General features: G+C 49.5%; 1 protein-coding gene across 1 annotated transcript in view; it reads left to right on the top strand.

Annotated features, from left to right (window-relative positions):
* TENM3 (teneurin transmembrane protein 3) overlaps positions 1 to 25,032 on the top strand; it is a 427,193-nt gene that overhangs the window by 392,639 nt on the left and 9,522 nt on the right. The window contains exons 24-26 of the mRNA XM_036250066.1: positions 14,579 to 14,754; positions 16,013 to 16,248; positions 23,723 to 24,019. Coding sequence (XP_036105959.1) covers positions 14,579 to 14,754; positions 16,013 to 16,248; positions 23,723 to 24,019 — 709 coding nt within the window. The remainder of the gene's footprint in view (positions 1 to 14,578; positions 14,755 to 16,012; positions 16,249 to 23,722; positions 24,020 to 25,032) is intronic.

Genomic DNA, 25,032 nt, shown 5'->3' on the forward strand with positions numbered 1-25,032 from the left:
TCAGTTTTTTTTCTCTCTCTCTCTCTTCCCCTCCCACTCTATCTGAAGATAAAAATGGAAAAATATCCCCGGGTGAGGATTTAAAAAACAAAATAGATTTACCTAATATTACATATTTCCTCACGTTTTTAACCTTATAAAATATGGACTTCTTCACGTGGCCTTATTATTAAAATAATTAGCAAAGATGTGAATTTATATCCATAGTACTTTCTTCTGAAATGTTGCTGTTAAGGAGTAAAGACAGAAGATATTTTGGTGCAAGCGCAGTTATAATGTATTGTTGTGCCTGGTGTCAGAAAGGATGGTCCTAGGAACAGAAAACCTGATTTACAGCCTGAGAATATCATCAGTCCCCAATAAAATAGGCAAGGGTGACTTCTCAGGGTACACGGAGGATCTGGAAGTGCAGAAGCCTGCCTCTCATTGTCTACTAGCAGCACTTTCTCCCTATGTACAAAGTTACTCCTTTGCTATGTGATTAGTCAGAGCGGTGGCCAGTGTTCTGAGACATGCTGCTGATATAGGAAGACTGCTGTCGGTATCCGATGATACGGTAAGTAGGTATCATATACAGTAGATATCGGATGGGTTATATAACAGCTTTGAAGTCTCCGAGTTAGACCGATAGGTTTCATGAACTGAATAATTATTCATTACTGATTGAATAAACCATCTTGTCTAAGATTTCCTCTTCCATTGACTTGCTCGGCAGTAGACAGGACAGCCAGCTAGCTAATGGGGTCCCCTATGTGTGCTGACACCGTGATAAGCCTGGTTCCTCCCTTCACTTCCTATTAGGTTCTGTTTCATGCTGCTCTTAATGCCATTTAAAAACAATTATCACACGTTTTAATTCCTTAGCCAGGGCAGTTCCAGGGAAAACAAATGATCTCACCTGCTAAAAATTCATCATTTACAAAGTTCATACCCGAAGCAAAACCACAGTTCTTACACTTGAGTGCATACAAAAAGCAAATCCAGGGTATTGAATTGGGCAACGGAATAAATTATTTACTAGTAAATGGCATTTACAGCTCTCTGTTTGCTGCCCCCATAAAATGCAAACCGTTTAGGCATATTAGAGGCTCTCTGTCTGGTTCAAGAAGACAACATGGTTGAAGAGCCCTGAGTTTGGGCTGCTCTGTGCTGCACATCACCAGGCTGGTGGCAGTGTCTCTCTGTCCTGGGGCTTTGAATATGTGGAGCTTGTATCTTTGTAGAGCTGACTCTGTGGGCTTTTGTGAGCTGTATTCAAATTTGCACAGCAAATAAATGAGTTTCAGCTTTTACACATTTAGGTAGGTATATCTGGGTCTCTAGCTTCTCATTTGGGTGTTTTATTGTCCCTCGTTTGAGCTTAGCAATTTCAGAATGAGCTTCTGCACCATTTCTTTACAAGGAATTAACTCTGCGCCCATGGCAAACTCGCGACGCCCGCCGACACCAACTCTGAGACCCCCGAGGGAAGGATCTCAGAGGCGGGAGGCGGTGTGAAGAGGTCTCTGCTGCAGATTCAAGCAGTGTGCAGACCGCGCAGACCACCTGGAGAACTCAGTGACAGTTACTGCAAACTAGACACGTGTCCATTCTCGCTGACACTGCATCATGTCTTAGTCGCCTGACATCGGTGCCGTATTGTGTTCTTGTGTGTGTGTTGCTGTAATAGCGGCGGATGTTAGCAAGATGATAGAGGCATCTTCACAGGACCTTTGCCTACAGAGACATCTGACATCCGACCCTAAGAACTCAAATGTCGAAACCACGTTTCATTGTGATTTCTGCCAAGGACTGCATTAAAAATAGAACAGCCCGTTTTATAAATTCTTATCCGAAGGTGGCGCTCAGCTCACCTCCTTGGTTGCCCTTTTTCTTCTCCTCGCTGACTTCATGGAAGGTAACATTCCGGACAGTCAGAATGATTTTTGAGAGATTTTTATCAGCAAATCACTTAAAATCATGGGCAGTGCTACGCCTGATTTCCATGTTCGCAATTTTTGTTTAATTGCTTAATAATTTTGGCTTTGAATTGTTAACCAGAATGTCTATTCCCAGAGACAGCCGTTTGAAAAATGTGTAAGCTATTGATTAAAGTGGCTGCCCCGCATTTCAAACCTCCACCTGAACACAGCGGAGGGGATGCTTTTATTACTGCTTGATTTCCACCAGTTTTCTTCTGCAGTCTAGTTTTAAGAAATAATTAGTTCTGTCCAGGTATCAAAGTAGAAAGGGAAATTGTTGTATTAAAAAAAAATTCCAGATAAAATAAAAATAGATTTGTCAGAGTGAGTATATCTCAGCACATAATAAGGTATCGGATTTCTCAGATGTTCTTAGTAGAATCTGCAGGTCTGGCTAGTTGCAGGGCTGCCTTAACTCTTTCTGTGTGTACCACTTGGCAAAGTAATGTTCTAGGTGTGCAAAACTGCTCCACACAGGGTCAAGAGTGAGCAAATGCAGTTGCCAAAAGTGTTGAATTTCCTCTTTAAACTAATTACAAAACTGTCTAAACCAGATGGATGAGCTGACAGCTCCTATCTGGTGCTCAGCAGCTTCCCTTACTCAGCGACGAGCAAACAATTCACACTAAGACTGAGTTACAGACCAGCCATTTTACTTTTATTTTCATTTTTTAAAATATGTTTTCATTGATGTTTTAGCGAGAGAGAGAGAAACATCAGTGTGAGGTAGAAACATCCGTCGGCTGCCTCCTGCATGCCCCCTACTAGGGATCGAACCCACAACCCAGGCATGTGCCCTGACCAGGAATCAAACCTGGACCTCAGTCCATGGGACAATGCTCCATCCACTGAGCCACACTGGCTGGGCACATCAGCCATTTTAAAGGCTTATTTGATAACCGGGCAAGAAATTAACACATTGACAAGTGAAAGGGAACATTTCACTGTTTTGGGGTGTGTTTTTTACAATCACAGAACTGCAGGTGGACCATTGGGTATTTCTGGAGACTGTCAGCATCTCTGCCTCATCCCTGTGAGATCAAAATAAAAGCACGTCAGGAGTCCTCACTCCTTAATTCCTCAGCCTATGTTCCAGGACCCTGGATGGTTTCAGAGGTCCAGAGCTACAAGTCAGAACTCATGGGGACACTGTGCTTTTCTGACCTCTCTCCCAGGGTGGGGAGGCTACCTATGAAGGGGTCAGGGTGACCGGGGATACCGTCCACGCTGTTCCCACCACCCGTGTTCCTCACTGGGCATCCTCCCAGCCCTCGCCACGCCCACATCTGATAGACACACCTTCACACACTTCAGAACAGGTTTCCTGGACCTCGGTTCATCCCAGAGTTTGGTGAATCTCTGGTTCTTAAAGTGAGACCGCCCAAAACTTCTGAGAAATGGTCATGTAAAGAAATGCCACTTTGTCGATCTTTCTCTCTCTCTCTCTCTCTTCCTCTCTCTCTCCCTCCCGCTCTATCTGAAGATGGATGCAAAAGTTTCCTTGGGTGAGGATAAAAAAAAAAGTAACTGACTCAAACCTAGGTTTTGTTCCCTTTACATCTATTTTAAGAATTTAAGTGTTATATAAATTAAGAGGTTATTTTTTAATTTCTAGGCCTTTTTAAAGAAAACCAGTATTAAAAGCAAAGGCTGAGCAAACATGTAGTTTATCTAAAGGAATATTTCATTAATTTAATTGTATAACAAATGTATGTCAACCATCAGCTAGAAGGAAGACCTCATTCTGCTTCAACTGTAAAAAAGGAGAGAAGATCCCTGGCCGGTTTGGCTCAGCGGTTCGAGCATCAGCCCGTGGATGAAAGAGTTGCGGGTTCGATTCCAGTCAAGGGCACAAAGTTCAGTTGTGGTTTGGTCCCCGGCCCTGGTCAGGGTCGAGCTGGAGACAACCAATTGATGTGTCTCTCTCACATCGATGTTCCTCTCCCCCCACCCCCACTCTATCTGAAGATAAATGGAAAAAAATATCCTCTGGTGAGGATTAAAAAAAAAAAGAAGCAAGCATAAGCCTTCCCTGAAATTAGAAGGAAGTTCTTTACTCACAGACAATGAAGTTGGAAGCTGGATCAGTTACAGTAACAAAAGAAAGATTACCAGAAGGTTATAATCTGAAAGACAGAATGGCTGAGTTCTGACTGTATCTGACATTTCCGACATACACCAAGAAATATCAGGGTGACTAAATCTTAAACCTTTTAGACCTAAAGGAATGAGTTACTTATTCCTTTATTTATTCTGTGGTTATTTATAATCTAGAGCTGGTAAGAAAGGTTTTACTCTAACGTTTCTCTTCATGTACATATCTGCAGGTGCATAGTCAATGAAAGATTAATTCATTCATGCCTTATTAACCTAATAAAGAGTTCTGGTTTTTTAACTTAATTTTTTTTAATCTTCACCAAGTGTATTTTTCCACTAATTTTTACATAGAGTGGAAGGGAGGGAGGGAGAGAGAGAAACATTGATGTGAGAGAAACACATTGAATGGTTGCCTCCCACATGACCCCCACCAGGGCCGGGGATCGAACCTGCAACCAAAGTACGTGTCCTTGACTGGGAATTGAACCCATGACTGTCTGGTTTGTGGGCCGGCTCTCCAAACCAGCCAGGGCTAACTTAATTTTCGAAGTGTACTGTGTTCTCTCTAACGCAGAGGTGTACCCACAGGCGTGTCCCTCCCATTTGCGACAGGGCTGGCAACACCAGCCCTTAGGGAGGAACTTTTCCCAAAAGCAGTTATGCTTCCTGAAAGAAAACAAAAGTCTTGAAGGAAAATGAAAGTATTTAAGTGTGACATTGCACAGGCACCCTGATTGGCAAAGCATTAAATTATTTCAAACCTCGAAGGCAGCGGTAAGCTGGGGATGACTCGGTGCCCCTTGGTCATCAGGCATGTCCCATGTACCCACTAATTGCCTGGCATTCATTCACTCACTCAGACACTTGCTCGTGCATAGGAATGTGTTATGTGTCAGGTCCTGGTGGGGATGCAGGCAGCTAGAAGATGAGTCCCTCCTTCTGACTCAGGGTCCACGAGGGGGCAGAGCAGCACACGATCGTAGAGTAAATGCAAAGACAGGTTAAACCTGCTGTGAGGTAGGAGGAGGGTCATCTAAATCGGGTTGGGACGGAGGACAGGCATGAAGGGAGGTTAGCAAGCAGAGTTAGTGTCCTAGAGGGACGCTCCTCCGTGGAAGGCAGGGCAGGGCGGCCTGCTCAGGGCACAGGATGTGTGGGGCGTGGGGAGGGAGCCCAGTTCTGATCAGGAGCGCTGCACTCCGTGTCTGCTGGTCTTCCCCCCGGGCAGGATGGGCTCTAATAAAGGGTGTAACGGGGAAGCAACGTGGCCAGCCTGGTGACCTACAAGGATGGGTTTAACGGAGAAAAGTTCAAGGCTGAAAAAGGGGGAGGGGGATTAGGAGGCAGTAAGTCCGGGTAAGAAATGAAGGCCTGAACCAGGGATGGGCACTGACATTAAAGAGAAGGAAGTGGGTTCATCATTAGGAAATGAAATACAACTTGGAGAGCGAAGGCAGGAGGGGATGAATGGGAATGAATGGAGGAGGATGTCAGGATGTCCTGACTTAGGTGACTTAGGGGACAGGGAAATGCAGGCAAGAGCGGGCTGGCAGACAAAAGAGGAGTTCAGATTTGGACCCGCGAGGCTGCGGCCACTACAGTCCCGCGTGCGGTCTGAACGGCCGCTGGGAGCACAGGAGGAGCCGGTCTAGAGCCGCGGAGGAGACCGCGCGGGGAGAGCGGAGGCCGGGAGCGGAGGAGACAGAGCGGGAAGAGCGGAGGAGACCACGCGGGGAGAGCGGAGGCCGGGAGCGGACGAGACCGCGCGGGAAGAGCGGAGGAGACCGTGCGGAGAGCGGAGGCCGGGAGCGGACGAGACCGCGCAGGAAGAGCGGAGGCCGGGAGCGGACGAGACCGCGCGGGAAGAGCGGAGGAGACCGTGCGGGGAGAGCGGAGGCCGGGAGCGGACGAGACCGCGCGGGAAGAGCGGAGGCCGGGAGCGGACGAGACGCGGAGAGCGGAGGCGGGATCGGACGGACCGCGCGGGAAGGCGAGGCCGGGAGCGGAGGAGACCGCGCGGGAAGAGCGGAGGCCGGGAGCGGAGGAGACGGCGTGGGAAGAGCGGAGGCCGGGAGCGGAGGAGACGGCGCGGGGAGAGCGGAGGCCGGGAGCGGAGGAGACGGCGCGGGGAGAGCGGAGGCCGGGAGCGGAGGAGACGGCGCGGGGAGAGCGGAGGCCGGGAGCGGAGGAGACGGCGCGGGAAGAGCGGAGGAGACGGCGCGGGAAGAGCGGAGGAGACGGCGCGGGAAGAGCGGAGGCCGGAAGCGGAGGAGACGGCGCGGGAAGAGCGGGATGGCCGGGAGCGGAGGAGACCGCGCGGGAAGAGTGGAGGCCGGGAGCGGAGGAGACCGCGCGGGAAGAGCGAGGCCGGGAGCGGAGGAGACCGCGCGGGAAGAGTGAGGCCGGGAGCGGAGGAGACCGCGCGGGAAGAGTGGAGGCCGGGAGCGGAGGAGACCGCGCGGGAAGAGCGGAGGCCGGGAGCGGAGGAGACAGCGCGGGAAGAGCGGAGGAGACCGTGCGGGGAGAGCGGAGGCCGGGAGCGGAGGAGACGGCGCGGGAAGAGCGGAGGCCGGGAGCGGAGGAGACGGCGCGGGAAGAGCGGAGGCCGGGAGCGGAGGAGACGGCGCGGGAAGAGCGGAGGCCGGGAGCGGAGGAGACCGCGCGGGAAGAGCGGAGGCCGGGAGCGGAGGAGACGGCGCGGGAAGAGCGAGGCCGGGAGCGGAGGAGACCGCGTGGGAAGAGCGGAGGCCGGGAGCGGAGGAGACGGCGCGGGAAGAGCGGAGGCCGGGAGCGGAGGAGACGGCGCGGGAAGAGCGGAGGCCGGGAGCGGAGGAGACGGCGCGGGAAGAGTGAGGCCGGGAGCGGAGGAGACAGCGCGGGAAGAGTGAGGCCGGGAGCGGAGGAGACCGCGCGGGGAGAGCGGAGACCGGGAGCGGAGGCCGGGAGTGTGAGTGGACAGTGGACTCGCGCTGAAAGGGAAGCGGGACCTTGAGCCACGAGGGGAACGTGTGCAAACAGGCATTGACAGACTGGGCTTTCCTGTGGCCTGGTGCTGAAGGCGGTACCTGGGTTAACGCTTTAGGGTCCCCCTTCTGCTACTGGGCCCCGTACCCCACATTTTTTGAAACCTTCAGATCTGTGCTTCCTCTGGTACATGACGTCATTCTCTGTAGTTCCCCCTTTTCTTCCCTCCCTTGTGCCCCTTAACCGCCCAAGTTTATCATTCCTCCACTTTCCCCTGCTGCTACACGTGGCACCATCTTCACTTCTCACTCAGAGCGCGTGAACAGGGGACATTTAGTCTAATACTTTTTCATCCCAGGTTCTGGGTCCACCCCGGCCTCCGTCCTCGCACACCCGGCTCCGTTTTCCGATCGCTGGCGACCCACTCGGACCCTGGTGTCACTTTCCTGCCGATGTCCCTTCGGTCTCTTCTCCGAGGGGCAGCATAGTCTGGCTGGACACCATGGGAAGCTGGAACCCTGCTCCCGCCCAGGCTTTGTCCTTGACTCCTGACTGTGTGACTGTGGGCAGGTCACAGCCCCTCTCCGAAACCTTGCGCCCAAGCCTGTGAAACGAAAGGCTTTTCAATAATTAGTTTCTCCCTACCCTAAAAACATCTGTGATCCTGACATCTCTCCCCAACTTCTCACAGGCCCCTGTCAAGGTTGGTTTCACAAGAAACAGCATTTAACAAATTACCAAATGTCCTTTGCTGAAATCGTTAGGCATGTTGCGTTTCTGTCCAACCTAATATTTCTTTATAGTATGCCAGAGCTAGTCATAGCCATTTATAATAATAAATTAGATTTCTCTTTCCAAACGGGCTTCCTACCTTTCTATTTGAACCTCTCCAGCTTGCTGTGAGACACCCCAGTCCCTCCCCCCATCCTCACTCACTGCGTGGCCGTGGCCGGGCGGGCTCTGTGTGGGACAGAACACGGGCAAACGGGGAAGCAGGGTGAGTCCCAGAGCACTTCAGGGCCCCTGGGAATAAATCCAGGAGGATGAGGGCATGCACCGTTCTGTTTTACAGATTATTTTGGAGCAGAAATTTCCCTTGACATCAGCTGCCTAGCAAGTCTACATTTCCAGACTTGCCCGAGACTTGTTATCTAAACAAATAAGATGCGTCCTGCTCATATCAACCTTCCTCAGTCAGTGAACACATTTTAATGACTTATAGATGACCCTGTGATTCTTGTCACAGTGATGGCGAGCCCAGAATAACTCATTCTGCAATGTCCTGACGTGGGTGCGTTTTTCTCAAGGCCTCTGAATTTCAGGGCTGGGCTCGGTCCCTTTGTCATTTCTCCCTGATGTGATCATGACTGTGTAAAGGAGAGACACTGGGTCACTTTTTTAAATTCAATTTTGAAAATATAAGTCCTATCTGTGACCATCTATCATTAGACTCGATGTTCAAAGAAAGGGCTGGACCAGAGGTGAGGGAGGAAGGATCTGTCCTTGTCTGTGGTCCTGAATTCGTGTTATCGGGGGTGTTTGAAAAAGAGACCAGTGGCTCGAACTGCAGATGACTGCCCTGTCTGGTTTTACGGAGGGAAGTGCTGGTCAGAATTTGGCCCATCAGCAAATCCTCTCAAAGAAATGCAACAGCCGTACCGAAATGTAAACGGGTGTTAACCACCTCCCCCCACCTCCCCAGACAACTCTGACCCTCTCTCAGCAAGATCCTCTTAGCACCTGAGATGAAAAACACAAAAATAATACTTCCTTATTTTTCATTCTCCCTGTCATCTTTGGTAAAACATAAGTAGCAGTCAGCTGAGTACCAGAAGAACCCATGAGTTAGGAGATGGTTGACTGTTCTGCTTACCTTAATGATGGAAGCATTTTGTATATTCTATGCAGAACCTTATTTTTGAGGACTCCCTACTGAGAGCATTGCTGTAAAAATCAAAGACATGTTGGTTTGCCCGTGAGGTCGTTGTTATGATACATGAATCTCAGATGCATTCCCAGAATGCTCAAGTGTAAATCCTTCTGTTATTAGTGTTACAAATCACATGCCTGCTCTTAGAACCCCAGCCCCACTCGCCACGTTACATTGGGTTCTGTTCGGCCTTCGCTGTTGGTGCACGGCCTTCACCGGGAGCTCGGAGCTCAGCGGGATGGACATGGGCGCTGTTGGTGTGATGGGTGGTGAGTGTCCCCTGCTTCACCACAATGGCAGGTGCGCGGTGGGCACATGCTAGCTCCGTGGAAAAAGCATTGCCAAACAGGTGGCAAGAGGGGGGGCGTGTTTTGGATTTTGGACTTTGCTGGCTGTGAAACTGGAGGAAATTTGAACCTACGAAACTCCAGTAGATGGAAGAAAATATTATTGCTCTGGGGAAGGGGGACAGCGCGGGGAAAGACAGGTTAGGGAAGTCTTTCGTGGGAGCCCTTCCTTCGGGTCCAGTCTGCCAGCAGAAGGATGTACCCCGACTAAGCAGCTCTCGGGGCAGGCTTGTCCTGGGATGGGGGAGACACAGAAGGAGCATGTCCCATCCAGAGGCCCCTGACTGTCCCCAGGCCAACCTCTCCTGCTGTCTTGCCTTCTCAGAACAGGCTTTGTTGACTGGAGGAAACAGTCAGTGATAACATGTACTTTTGGCTGGTGTCATTGCTCTTCTGTAGGGGACGAGAAGGAAGGTTTGGGAGAGGGACACTGCCCAGACCGTGTGTGTCAGCACCTACATCGGCCTCGTTTGCAGACGGACCAGCCCAGTGACAGGCGGCAGCCTGAGCCTACAGCCTGCGGAGGGTGGGAGCCCAGCCCCCACCTCTCCGGAGGGGCCATTTGCTCTCGCCTCTGGGTCACTTGCTTCTCTAGAGCCCTGCTGTGATCTACACAGATTCTTCTCAGAGACAGAAGATGATTTTTAAAACATTTGCTCAAAGAAACCATTTTACAGGGAAGCACTGAAGACAACAGATAATCCTGTTGTCGGGTGTTAAGGAGAGTTCTTCAGACCTGCAAATCGTTGCCACTTGAGTAAATGTGCGGTGTCAATCCTCTGTTGACACGTGGTGGTCACAGTCTGAGTGGTCGGTGTTCCCTCAGCTGAGGGCCCACTGCAGGTGTTTAACCGAGCACAGTTATCATAGTGGGTTTCAGAAGATTAACTGGGTATCGGAATAGGGGCAGAGACAGAGACCAGCCTTCAACCTAGGGCAGCTGGGGGCTGGGCAGACTGACGTTTGAGAGCCATCGTGAAGAGTCAGGGGAAGCGCTGGGAATGTCGTGTCTGAGGGGAAGAGAAAGAAAATTTCCCTTCAGGAAGAGGACAGCCTTTTGGACTGAGAACAGCTGAAGCCCCATCTCTGGGGCATTTGTCCGAAATCCCACTACTTAGGAAACTGGGAAGGGGTTTGAAAGTGTGCCGCAGAGGCCAGAAAGTCTAGGCAAAAACGCAGTCAGAGTCAGACAACAAGTAGATAAACATCAAATAAGGGCAGCCCATCAGTGGAGGAGCAGGTCCCCGAGCGCCGGAGGGACTTGGTCTTTTCCAGCCCTTTGTGAAGAGGGCTCATCGGGAGCAGAAAGGGGGTGCTCTTGTGAGTTTGAAGCTGGGAGGCAACGGCCATATGCGTGGAATGGAGGCAGGAAGCTGACGTTCTCTCCGCATTCCCTGGAGCCGACTGCATTGTGAAGACAGAGCTACTGAAAGAAGCGGCTCGCAGACACAAAGGCAGGGCAGGGCCAGCTCTCCAAGGCGGGGCAGCATTTAGCGAGCCACGGCCTTGAACATGTCCACAGGCGTGTGTGGGGAGGGGAGGCCTCGCTCAGTCCCCGAGGCCGCAGGAGCTCAGAGCGCAGTTGGACGTTTGCTGGGACGCTGTGTTTCTAATTGTGTCCAGGTAAAGAAGGGGGCACCTCGCGTTTTGCTCACTCTTTTGTCCAGAGTCCCCGGTAACTTTATTTATTTATTTATTTTTTATCCTCACCCGAGGACATTTTTCCATTTTTTGTTCAGATAGAGTGTGTGTGGGAGAGAGAGGAAGGGAGAGAGAGAGAGAAACATCGACGTGAAGGGACACATCGAGTGGCTGCCACCCGCACGGCCGACCAGGGCCGGGGACAAACTGCAACCGAGGTACGCGCCCTTAGCGGGAACCGAACCCGAGTCTCTCAGGACCGCAGGCCGACGCTCTAACCGCTGAGCCAAACTGGCCAGGGCCCCCCCGGTAACTTTAATGTCCTCCTCCAACTTGTTTTCATTTCTCTTGATATAGGTGCTAATCTGTGAGGGAAAAAAAATCGGCACTGATCCACAGTAAAATGAAATAATAATAATAACAATGACGTGGAGAATGTTTTCATCAAGTTGTACTTACTCCTGTGAAAGAACTGTCTCTCACCTTGAAGTTAGGTCCTGTCTATCTTTGATCTGTTTGCATGGTCTTTATGAAATGATGGAGGTAACAGGTGACCGTTTTTTATTGAAAACCCCGTGTGGGTCGCTGGTGTGTTTTCCTGGTGTGTAAAATCAGCAACTCCTTAACCGCCGCTCGCCCCTGGTCCTTCAATGCTGCGTCGTCAGCCTCGTTAAATCCTTGCTTTTTCCCTGACGACCTTCTCCAGCTCCCTGGTCTGCAGGGCGGGAGCCCGCCCAGGGCCTCCCTCTGCCGTGGAATGGACCCTTGGAGGACCCTGCACTTCGGTGGGGCTCGTCCACCTCACGGCCCTTTCATACTCGCTTCTCCACACTGTCACCTTGCTGCTGTCCTGGCCGGAATGCCACTGTGCCTTCCCTGCCTGTCTAAACCCTACGTCTATGGCAGGGCTCGGCTCAGGTCCCCAACCTTCCCTCACTGGTCCGGCGTGGTGACATCTCTTCCTGTGCTCTGGGCCCACAGGGCACTTGTTTTCGGTTGTTCGGTTTTCATATGTGTGACTTCTGTCCCCTCTCGACTCCTTATGCTCCTTGTGTCCGCGGTACCCTCGCCCTGTAAGCTTATTGAGAAGCTGTTAGGGGCTGGTCAGGCGGGCAGCAGCTCGGAGGGCCTCACGCCTGGCATCTGACCTGCCTTGTGCATAAACGTGAGCCCCGTTGGGCCTTAACTTAGACTCAGCGGCTCCTCGGAAGGCAAATTCTGAACTTCCAGGGCTAGACTGTGACGCCGGGCCACGAAGATCCCAGCTCACCCTGGTGTCGTTCTAACTGCACCGCCTGCAAAGGTGACTTGTTTTTTATTTCCCAAAAAGCCCAGGGCTGATACCCTAGGGTCTGAGCGCTCACATCCTGCTCTGTGCAGTGCGCTCGGCTTCCTGTGGTCGGGATGCCAGCCCAGCAGGACACGGGGCCTGTGGTGAGCCAGTGAAGGGCAGAGGCCACGGCTGGAGAAACGCTTTCTGCAGGAGAAAGGCACGTCCCTGCTTTAGAGTGAATGGAGGTGGGAAACGCACACCAGCCACAGGGCTGGAAGGGGGCAGGTGAGTGGCAGCAGCAGGAGCGAAGAGCGGAGTGTGCAGGTGCGTCGTCTACGGAAAGCTGGAGTTCTCACTGGAACGAGGCATGTGGCTTACACAGGCACACGAAGCTTCTAGGTACGGCCCAGACGTGAGATGCAGTCAGAACCTGACCGAGTCACTTAACCACATCACATTTTTATTTTCCATCTGTAGACGGCAGGGAAGGGAGACCTATCTTTTGCATAGAAACATTCAGAAGGATGTTAATGTCTTCACAACATAGTAACATTTTTCACATTATACTATGAGAGAGACAACGTGATACAAGAATTATATCCAAGCTAAGACGGAACTGTAGGCTGCTTTCATCAGTATCTGTGTACATAAACCTGGGCATGTTTGTTTCAAGAGCAGGGATTTTGTCAAGGAAGCAAGGACAGCAGTAAACCGCGCTGGGCTTCTTCCAGCGACGCCGTCATCTGCTCAGGGCCTTTGGGCTGGTTGGGCGGGGAGGAGTCTGCTTTCTTATTTCAGCTCTGCCTTTTATGGGCCCAAACAATGATCTCACTTAATGGTGCATTTTCTTTCTCTCCGTTTCTCCACCTCGCGCTGCTCTCTTCTGAGTGCCTGTCCCTGCCGCTGGCTGGGCAGGCGGCAAATGGTCAGGACACGTCAGTCAGACCCACCATCTGACTGATACTGTTCCCGCTGAATTAATGGGATCAACTAATCAGTGCGCCTGAGCAGACATCAGTGTTTGTCTTTCCTCCACCTTCCTTCCTGTCTCCACCGTGACTTGGCCTTTGCTGAATCCTCTCGGCCCCATGACCTAACATCTAGTTATTAACATTTTTCAAAGCTAATGTTTTACACTCGAAAAGCCTTCTATCCTTTTATAAGAAAATATCACGTAAGGACTTTTTCCTACCCCATACTTACACCTTTATTAAGATCCTTTCCACTTTTCCCCCTCGGTGACTTCTGTCTTTCACGGTTGAGACGGTTCTCTACTTCTGCATCTGGGCTTCCTTTAGGTAGCAGGACTCGGTCCGAGTCTCCAGTTCGCCTAGACCTTTTCTCCATGAAGCAGCCCTGGTATCAATCTGAAACCCAGTCTTAGGTATATTGTTGTCTCAAGGAAATGCCTAGTTTTCATCCACAGTTTGCATTTATTTTTCTTTCTTCAAACCACATTGTCATTTTTGAAACAATCGCTGGTGCTACCACAAATGGAAAAGTCACCAAAAAATCAATTATTTAGTGAAATGTTGTATCTATAATGCATATTTATGATTATGGGACAGCTTTTTAAAATGTATCTTAACATTTAAATTATAAGTTCCTCGTATAATATGTGCTAAGGAAAAAATAAGGGTACAATAAAAAAGCAAATAATCATTAAATGTCAGTAAATTCTACATCTCATTTCAGCACACATAATAAATGTCCATTCAAAGTACCTTCATTCCTATGATGTCAGTGTGGAAATGATGGATTCTCACTACTCCAACCAACATCTAAGTCCCAACTTACCATTATAAAATATGTCAACCACTAAGAAATAAGGAAGTCTTTAAAATACTTTATTTTATTAATTTGTTAAAGATGTCTCAAAATACTCAGAGTATGTTTAAATATGCAAATGCGTACGTGTATGTATACAATTTTGCACAGTTGTGTATATATATTCACAATGCACTGCCATAAAAAGCAAAGTTGCTAAAACTTTAAAAACTGATATAACAGCGAATTAAATCTACTTTGTGGAAAATATGGAGGAATACTAAGGAAGTTAATATCAGCAAACATGTTCCCTTTGAAACAGCAAATTAGATGTGCGGGCGGATTTTGGTCACACTTCAAAGACTAATGTGCTGAGATGGGGAGCTAGGCTGTTTACTCTCGCTCTCACCGGTGAGGTTTTTCTGTGTTAAACAGGCTTTGATTACTTCAAAGCATGTTTGAAGTCCTCAGCCTGCACAGCTCTTGCACAAAGACAAATACTCTTCCCAATTTGTGCAGCTAATGTTGCTGCACATTGCGTTTATAAGGAGAACCTACCGCTTCCTTTTTAACATGAAGCCACTGCCTTTGTATTTAGCTATGACAGCGAAGGTCGTCTGACAAACGTCACGTTTCCGACTGGAGTCGTCACGAACCTCCATGGCGACATGGACAGGGCTATCACCGTGGACCTTGAGTCATCCAGCCGAGAAGAAGATGTCAGCATCACGTCCAATTTGTCCTCAATTGATTCTTTCTACACCATGGTTCAAGGTAAACACGAAAGCATGATCTTAAACTGATCGTTTGCAAACAGCACTAGCACCCAAATAGAATGTGGCGATCTCATTTCCCAAGATGGACCAGAACAGGGGAGGTGAAAACATGAACCTCCAGAGACAGTGGTGAAATAGTCTAATGTCTCCTTGTAATGTCTACGTGTAACTATTATAGTTACATGATACATAAAATGTTAACCTGGAAATGGAGTCTTCTTCCATTTCCATTGCATAAAACACCTTCATCCCAACACTTCATGAGCATCATTAGACCCTTCCTGAGCCATCACCCAGTCTCCCCGAGCATGTCATCGTCACTGCTGGGAGAGTCCCATTGTTGGAGGCACAGCCGTTTCTGAATCTGTGTGATAGGGTATCTGAATGCACCTGGGATGCGGTCACTGGAAATGTGTCCCAGTTCCAAATACCCATCTAGGTGATATCTGGACACTGAGTTTCTTCACTATGGCACATGTGTCCAGTCTCTCCATGGTGAACCTCCTGCCATTTCCCTTTGGATGCAGTCCTGAAAAAGCCACTTTCCGATGGCCATTGCAATTAGGAGGTCACAGCTCTAAGATGAATTGCTAAATCTGAGTTAAACTTCTTTGACTCACTTTTTTTTTTACTAATTCTGTCAGGTAATCTCCACAACCATCTAGAATTAGTATTGCTTGAAATCATTTATTCTCCAAATAGCCGCATATTATGCAAACATTTTAAATGAAAGCAGTAGCCTATGATACGAAAGTGTTTTTTGTACCAAAAGTAAGATGTCTTTTTTTAACGTCAACATCAGGGGAAATACCACCTTATAATATGCTAGATATTACATCTTTTCAAAAGGTCTTCAATAAAAGATACGGGGATGAGGGAGAGGGTGATTCTTCCAGACATTGGAGGTAGCAGGCCAGCCACCAGAGGAGCGCACGTGGGTCTCTGCAAACATGTGCCGCTCTGTCCGTGGAGGCTGAGCTCTCATTTCGTCAGACAGATGAGGAAAAGTCCTCTAGTAAGGTGGAGGAGGACTGTAGGCTCCCCTAGGTTCCCCCACAGTCAGCCCAGCCTGCCACCGCGTGCAATACCCGAAATCAGAGCTGTTTTCCTCTTTTCTAAGGGGACGTCAGTGAGCGTTTTATTTCCGTATAAGTGGAACTCAGCCAACATTGTAGAAATGTGTGTCGCTTCTCCCGGCGTAACCGGCGGAGTGTCTAGTCCGCACCCCGAGTCCCTGTCCTCTGCTTCTGCTGCAGACCAGCTGAGAAACAGCTACCAGATCGGCTACGACGGCTCCCTGCGGATCCTCTCCGCCAGCGGGCTCGACTCCCACTACCAGACGGAGCCGCACGTCCTGGCGGGCACGGCCAACCCGACCGTGGCCAAGAGGAACATGACGCTTCCCGGGGACAACGGGCAGAACCTGGTGGAGTGGAGATTCCGAAAAGAGCAAGCCCAGGGAAGAGTCAACGTCTTCGGCCGAAAGCTGAGGGTAAGTGTGTGTCGGAGCGCGGGTGCCGGCCGCCAGGTGTGCGAGCTGGGGAGACACCGTCGTGTCGCGGACCTGGGCCCCCTGCTCCCCTCGCCGGTGCTGCGCTCGCCGGGCGCCCCCTTGCGGCAGGACTTACCGGCCGTCGGGCCATGAGCGCCTTCCTAACAGAAGCCGCTGAGAGAGAGAAGGGTTTTCTCAGGAGATCCAGGATTAAAAACAATTCTTCCGCCCTGGCCAGTTTGGCTCAGCGGTTAGAGGGTCGGCCTGCGGTCCGGAGAGACCCGGGTTCGGTTCCCGCTAAGGGCACGTACTTAGGTTGCAGTTTGTCCCCGGCCCTGGTTGGTCGTGCGGGTGGCAGCCACTCGATGTGTCCCTTCACATCGATGTTTCTCTCTCTCTCTCCTTTCCTCTCTCTCCCTCCCACTCTATCTCTACAAAAAATGGAAAAATACCCTCGGGTGAGGATAAAAAAAATAAAAAAATAAAAGTAAAAATAAAAACAATTCTTCCCTGGGAAGTTGTATGAAGCACAACCTCGAATAGCCTGAGGTCAGTTGATTCTTATTTTATTAATGTTATCTTTAAAGTCTTAGACTTTTCCTTTACCCTCTCAGGATGATGGCTTCCTGATGTGGGGATGATTGAGAATTGGCTTAAATGTTGGAAGTTTTCCAAATCATACAGATGTATATTGAAAGAGATGGGCGCCATTGGAAGGCAGATTGTTTCTTTGCATTCTCGGTATTTTTTTTTTTTAATCCTCACCCGAGGACATTTTTCTATTTTTTGCTCAGATAGAGTGGAAGGGAGAGAGGGGAAGAGAGAGAGAGAGAGAGAGAGAAAGAGAGAAACATCGACGCGAAAGGGACGCATCGAGTGGCTGCCACCTGCACGACCAACCAGGGCCGGGGACAAACTGCAACCGAGGTACATGCCCTTAGCGGGAACCGAACCTGGGTCTCTCCGGACTGCAGGCCGATGCTCTAACCGCTGAGCCAAACCGGCCAGGGCGCATTCTCGATATTTTTAAAGTACAGTTTGAGCACGTAGAAGAGTATCAACATCAGAACTGAACCTCTACCTCCTCACTATATTGATTCTTTTTAGGAGAAATGTAGTGATATGTCTGATTATGCTCATGTAATTGGTCTCTGCAAAATGTTCCCTGCATCACCTTGTTAGGTGTTCTTTTCCTCCATTTCACACTGTGAGCCAAATATATCTGGGAAGCAAGCTGTGATTTACAGCACCTATCTGGTCCTCAGTTGAAGACAACACAGAAGTACTAAAACACAGGTTACAGGAGCCCACCTTCAGACCGCCATAAACTGAACCTGAGCCGTTCTTTCATCAGTAAACAGATTTCAGTTTATCAGATAAATAGACAACTATTCCTAAAATTACTCTCCTGGCCATTAAACAAAAGTACATAAAATCAAAGAGTGGGAACAAAATACGGAGCATACTATTAATGTTCTTTTTTTCTGCACCAAAAATGGTTAAATTATTATAATAGTTCAACATTATTTACCTTGACAGATTTTCAGGATAAAAAACGAAACAAAAAACAGCTACTTACACACTGTCTGTATTTCCAAGAAATAGAAATGAAGTGAAAAAAAGAATCAATGGACCACATGCATACTGTCTGCAACTGACGGGTTATATTTGGATTCCGCTTCAGTTGCAAGGCAGGTGTTGGGGACTGAATACATGGTCTTCTGGAGCTAGAGCCATATGCTGTGCGAGCCAGGCACCCGAGCTCCGGGGCCCCTGGATTGGGGTCCTGGCAGGCAGGACCCTGGGGGGAGGGGGGGCGCTGGAGGGAGGTCAGTTCAGTGAGAGGAGTGAGGGAAAAAAGCATTAGGACACAGGAGGAGGTAGCGTGATGGGCAAGAACGCAGGCTCAGACTAGTTCCAGGTCACGTTTCTGCTGGAGTCTCGGGCTGTTGTCACAGTCGCTCCAGCTGCTGTCTGTTCTCCTGCTGACTCTGGGGCTCAGTAGCCGTCACAGTCCCTCTCTGCCTCCACCACTAGACTGCTTCTTCCCAGGACTTCTGCATCCACGGGCCATTGCAGGCTAGAAGCCAGTTCAAGGCTTTATCCTATTCGTCTTTGCGTAAAGCAGTTTGTATAATGCACACTCACTCACACACACATGCACATGCACACAAGCACGCACGGTCTCGCTCACAGGACTGACTTCATCAAAAGACTCAGACACTGCCCACATACGCCCTCCTCGTTCTGCACCCCAAAGACACAGCCCCGACCTGGAATTCAAGAACGGGGTTCTAGACCAGACTCTGCTTTTTACTGATGATAAACCTTCTGGAGAAATCATAACACCCACGAACCTCAGTCTCCTTATCTATATCATGGTCTAAGTAATATGTTATCTAGATACTGTGTTATGATAGAGGCATGATAGAGTTTTGTTGGCATAAATGGAACTTACTCTACCCTGCCTCTAGTGTATCTAAATGTTTCCCATTGTTATGGAATCAGGTGAGATGATGTGAAAGTACTTTGAAAACAAAAGGTCCAATTGCGTATTCCTAATCCTAACCCAGAGAATCCAAACCCTGGATGCAGACACTGGGCACGTAGACCTACGCAGCTGGGGACGGGAAGCTGTTCTGGCCACTGGTTAGGAAAACGCCACAGAAGGGTGGTACCTTCCCCAGAAACTCACCGCAGCATATGTTGCCCGCTATTCTTTGTGACAAGCTATGTGTAGTGTATCCCTTCTTTTTTTCATGACACTGCTTTTTTAGACGTTAAAATAAATTAGGAAGAGTAGAGGAAAAGAGGCAAAATCCAATCTTAAGTCGCTGGTTCTCCGTCTGATTCTAAACGAAGAAAACCCCTCGCTATGGGAAGAAGAGACCGGTGTTCACAGGCATGGTGGTAGCTCCCTTCTAAGTGGCAAAACCACATTGCGGCAGTGAGACCCGGGAGAGACACTGTCTAAAGTGGCCCCGCAGTGGCCCGGAGGGGAGATCTCAGCTGACGTGTGACTGCTCAGAGACAATGCCAAGATCGCGAGGGTGGCTTCCTACTTTCAAGATAAGATTGGATGTGCTGGCTCCGACTGCTCATTTCATTCCTCGGTGGATGCTGGGAGAGAAATTCCAAGGAGAAAGTGAAGCTAGGAAAACCCGGTCTCGGGACTGGACCTGGAGTGTGCCGAGAAAGGGAGGGAGAGAGGAGACAAGACTGAGGCCGCCAGGCACCTCCACCAGCCAGGCTGCCCGGCGCGTTCCGTCCTTTCCTGAAACGGAGAGTGTCTCCTCTGCCTTTCATCATTTCCTAGCAGAAAGTTCTTTTCATTTTTAAGTTACCAACCTCCATTTAGCTATGTGGCCGACACAGGGTGAACACTCAGATATCTATTCAATGAATGAAAGAATGAGGGAAAGCCAAGCGTACAATGTGGGCTATTTATTCCACTGCACCTAGAGCTTCCTAAGCGCAGGGGCCGTGTGCACGGCTCATCCTTGCAAGGGGTTGACCGCTGCAAACAAACCTAACATGGATATGAGATTGCAGAGATAAAATAGATAAAACACTAGATGTAGCAGTATCAAAGGTTTTTTTTTTAAAAAGCAAGGATTAGAAGAGGAAAAATTATGTAAGACACTAGCAACATGGAAGCATTTTCTGTGAAATATGCACTAAGAGAAATGGGGGTAGACGCGGCAGAAAATGAGCAAAGGAAACCCGACAGGGATGTGGGAAAGCAGAATGATTACACAGTCCCTTCGTTTACTCATTTGTAGCTAATTATTTTTTAAAGACACGTACATGCGTAATAGTTGCTGGTCTTTGTCATATAACGTTTAGTCAAGATTCCTACTTCCTGTCAGGGGTGGACTTTGGAACCAGCCTTTAATCAGTTACAAAAAAATGTATGGCACTCTAATAATAAAATTCATTTGCTAAACTTGCCCAGAATTCAGACACTTAGAGGGAGAAATTTCAGTCAATTCCTTTACAAAAAAATTCTCAAAATTTGCAAGCCAAAGTGTGTTTAAAGACATACATGCATCTGATGGCGTATGTAAACCTTACTGTTCCGGGCACGTTTGTGTGATGTCCTTTCTCACTTTAATCTGAGTGGCACGCCCACAGTGGGACTGTGCAGAGCCGTTGGCACTGGCGGACGTGTGGAGAGACACAGCAGTTGCCGCCCATCGATGTTCTCACGGAGACACGAGGGAGTCGAGACGCTGTCGCCCAGCGTGCTGGGTAACGAGCCGGCCCTTCCTCACTTCCCTCCCTGACGTTCCGGATACGTGACTGTAACCCAGTGGTGCTTTATGGCTTTCAGCGGACAGGCACCGTTTTAAGGTCTTCAGGCCTTAGTTTTGCAAGCGTTCCACGGGGTGCACACTGCCCCCCTCCCGTACCAAAGGTGCTGTGTGATTAATTACAGTCACGCTGGACATGGTCTTAGAAAGGGGGGGCTTTCCATGCTTCCTTGAAAGAAGTGTGTACAACACAAAGGAATCCGTGGCATCTCTTATCCAGACCCAGCATTTGGATTCACTTTCATGTAGCTGGAGGCCGAGTCGTGAAGTGATCCGATGTCAGGTTTTGTTTCATCTTAGGTGAACTATTCCATTTAACTTGATATTTTTATATTAAAATATTGATTAAAAGGCCGCTGGGGCAGGGGCGGGGGCTGCTGAGTTGTCCTCATGTCACAAAGGTGCAGTTAATCGGGACTGTGTCCTGGAATGGAAATGTCCCTTGACCTCCGTGCTTTGTTTACACCCCAGAACAGAAACTTTGGACGTTTGGGAGGAGTAGGGGGAAAAACAGAAGATTTGTTAGTATTTTTTGAAATCCTCCATGTTGAATCACAGTGGCTGGTGTCTGGAAAAGTCAGAAGAGTTCGGTGAAGCCTGGCCTGTGCTGGGAAGGAGGGCAAACACAGCCACGTTCAAGGCTGACCTCATTGCTTCAGTCTGCGGAGACAGGAAAGGCACTGCAAACGCTGTGTGCCTGGATGAAAGAAAAGTTAAACTTCTCTCCAGATGTTCGGTCTCACACGTGTTCGGGTGGCGGCTCACACGCCAGCCACAGAAAGGACTCCCTGGGTTGTCACCTGGATGCGCTCATGTGCGCCCACAGCCAGAGGCACAGCAGAGGCCCAGCGGCAGGTGCCAGCCCTGCAAGGAGGGTCCAGGGTCCGTTCCTCTGTCCTCACCCTCGGGAACCCTCGTGCCAGGTCTGCAGTCCACGTTTCTTACCCTCTCACCACAGGAGACGTCGCAGAGATGGAGGAGGCCCAGGAAGTCGGTAAAGGACTGAGATACAAATTAACGTGCACACAGAGTAAACCACGAGCAGATGGGCCGCCCGGGCAGCCCCGCCCATGGAAACCAAGCAGGGCAGTGTGCAGCCCGGGACAACCTGAGGAAGGGAAAAGGGCAAACCGAAACATTCGGGCTTTCCCCCTTCTTTTCCATCACCGTCTGAGCAGCACGAGAGCCCCGGGAAACCGTTTGAATTGTGCAAAACCTCTTCTTAAGGTATCGAAAATGTTGTGCACATATAAGCCGAAGAGCTGGCTCTTCCCACAGACTTGCAGATCTGTATTTGTAACAGCAGCTAGTAGCATCTTTCCAAGGCTCACCAGGCACTCTGCAAACCAGGTCGTCCAGGTTCCCCGAGTTCACATGGCAGGGAGCACGTGGGGGGAAATGGACGCTGGAAGCCTTCCGCCGGCGAGTCCGAAACTCCCCGGAATCACTGGAAGACGGAGCCAGAGGCAGTGGTGAGCTTGCGTTCACAGAGGGACAGACAGATCCAGAGGGTGAACAGCCCGAAGTCATGCTGCGTGCTTCTAGGCCCCACTGGGGGTGGAGGCTCCTGGTTCCTCCCCCCGTGCACGTGCGCACATACACCTGCACACACGTACACCCCACACCAGCACAGATCCATTCCTGCTGTGGTACGATGGTTTTGGGTTTTTTTCCCACTCCGCGTGGGTCTTAAATAATAGAACTAAAAAATTAGGATCTCCTAACTTCCATCCAGGGCTCTGCTTTCTGTTTCCTGTGAATTGTCTCTCTTCTCTCGGGGTGCTTCTTCTCCCCCAAATCGCTTGGCCTAGAAGGCACGAGTTCCGTGTTAGCTTTATCTTCACCTTCCCCTGGACTTCACGATACTCCCCTTGAACAGCTCATTGGAAAAGTTTAAGGAACCTTTTTTCATGGGACTTGTTTAATGTCAATGATAGACTGTGCAAATTACTTTTATCCCACATTTTACATAAATGTACCTGTATATTAAATATGTACATTCACATAGATTTACAAATATATGGGGCAAAAGTACGTTTACCATTCGTATGGAAACTAATACAAGAATAAACTCTGTTTCATGTACTCACAACTGTCAACCTACCGGTGCCCTGCCGTGCATGGGGGGGAGGGGGTCAGTGTGGGTAACCGATTGCTAATGCTGTCCATTTTGAAGATTCTAGCTAAACATGGGCATGTAAAATTAGGATTTCCCATTTAATGTTTAACAGTCCAAATAGTTAACCAGATTTGGTTACGCACAAGCCACACCACTGCACAGGAGACCAGAGAATGGAGGCCTGGCCTGGCTCTGGGGTCCCCAGGCTGCAAACACTGGCGGCCATTGTAAAGCAGGGCCCAGCCAAGGCCGCATTCCCGCCGCGGTGACGCACGCTGGCTTGTGTGTGCCTTGGAGCACAGACAGTAACAGCCGCTGTGGTCGGAGAGCCTGGCCGTGGCACACAGCCACAGAGACCCTGTCTCAGCAGCATGGTGCCAGGTTTGTAAATTAATCACCAGCGTCAGACCGTGCAGACGTGGCAGTGGAGGATCTGAAGTCCCTGCCAGTTAACCAGATGTGATCCAAGAAAAGGCATTCGAGAAAGTTGTGACATTTCAGCCTTTGGCCAAAAGCAATGATCGTGATTGTGACCTCCTGCTATTTCAACTCATTAATAATTTACAGTAATGTGGGTTCCAGCTTATACTTAACTGCTCTGCAAAGGGCTTCAGTCGCACTCACCACCATTCTCTTTAATACAGCCCTGATTAATCCATGATTTAACACATTCCAGTGCCGTCGGGGGAGGGACTTGGAGCAATTTGCAGAGATGTCATGTTTCCCACCTTCGTATCTTCTGAACAAACTTTAAAGCAAATACAGTTTGGTATTTTTCTTATCAGTTGCTCAAGTTTACAAAATTTAATTGAAAAGGTTTTGAACAAATGCCAGGCTGTCTTTCTGCTTAATGAAACCTTTTAAGAGAGCAGTTAATCTGCTGCCTTGCACTTGTACCCAAGAAGTTGCTAAATTAATTTACTGACAAAGAGAATCAATCACCATAAATGGTGTTTAAACAATAGTGGGGACTCTGAAGGGTAATAAGGGCTGGTACTGGACTAGCATGATTTATTTTATCATCTTGTTTGTGTCCTAACAGGTTAATGGCAGAAACCTCCTTTCAGTTGACTTTGATCGAACAACAAAGACAGAAAAGATCTATGACGACCACCGTAAATTTCTACTGAGGATCGCCTATGACACGTCAGGGCACCCAACCCTCTGGCTGCCGAGCAGCAAGCTGATGGCCGTCAACGTCACCTATTCATCCACAGGTCAAATTGCCAGCATCCAGCGAGGAACCACCAGCGAGAAAGTGGATTATGACGGACAGGGGAGGATTGTATCGCGGGTCTTTGCTGACGGTAAAACATGGAGTTACACGTACTTAGAAAAGGTACGTCTGCACGCTCACAGTACAAATCGGGGGAAGAGCAACACGTGACAGGGTCCCATTTATTCTCAGAATCAGTACGTCAGTCACATTCGTACCGCAGCGACGAATTTCTGCATTAGCCAAGCACTTTCTCCTTAGTTAAGTTCTACTGAGATCCTTTTAAGTGATTTATGCTGTAAACAAACAAGCAATAACACTGTCCACCTGCCAAGCCTGTGCATGGACAACATCCACAAAGTCGACCTTGGGCGTGTAAGTCATTTGTGAGTATCTCAGCACTGGGCTTTCATTCGGGAGAGAGCCAGGCGTCGGCGCGGTCAGAGCTGTCGGTCGGCGTCGCTGCCAGGGCTTGGGCATAACCCCAGCCAGCCAGCCCGCAGATCCTAGACGTGCATTATTAACCGAGGGAAACTACTTTTGAGAAAGCCGCACCTGCAGGTCCTCTGTGGCCTCTCTTCTTTCCTCCACCTGTAAAAAGGCAAGCGTCCTAGCTGAGGCGTGTCCCCGTTCTCCGGAACCACGAACAAATGAGCAGCACCGAAACAGACTTCACGTTCCACACGGGCGAAGTGCCCAGTCGGACGGTGCGCGGTTTGGGGTGGTGACTGGGGCCAAGAGCGACTGAAGGTAAAAGAAGATGAAGGAGAAGGAGAAGGGCCGTCTCCCTGTAATTCCTTCCTTAAGAAATAGGATCCACCAAAGAGCATAGCTATGGGAAGTTTTGTTTGCCCTAGAAAATGATTCAGTTTTAAGTTCTGTTACCATGACAGTAGCCTGAGTTACAAACTCGGCTCTCTGCTTACTGCCTCCACACGTACTTGCTTCTCACGGAATAACTTCTGCTGCCAAAAAATTCACATCCACGTCATTGCTGTGCGCACCTCACACTCTTCTTCACCAGAGGTGCCCTGCGCACCCTCAGCCTCAACTCACCCTGCACTGGAGCCGTCCCATCTAGTTCCGGGCTCCCTGAGAACCTGCTTCCGGTCCACGGCTCACGGTCAGATGCTGCC

The sequence above is a fragment of the Molossus molossus genome, unplaced genomic scaffold (genome assembly GCF_014108415.1).
Source record: "Molossus molossus isolate mMolMol1 unplaced genomic scaffold, mMolMol1.p scaffold_m16_p_9, whole genome shotgun sequence".
Lineage (NCBI taxonomy): Eukaryota > Metazoa > Chordata > Mammalia > Chiroptera > Molossidae > Molossus > Molossus molossus.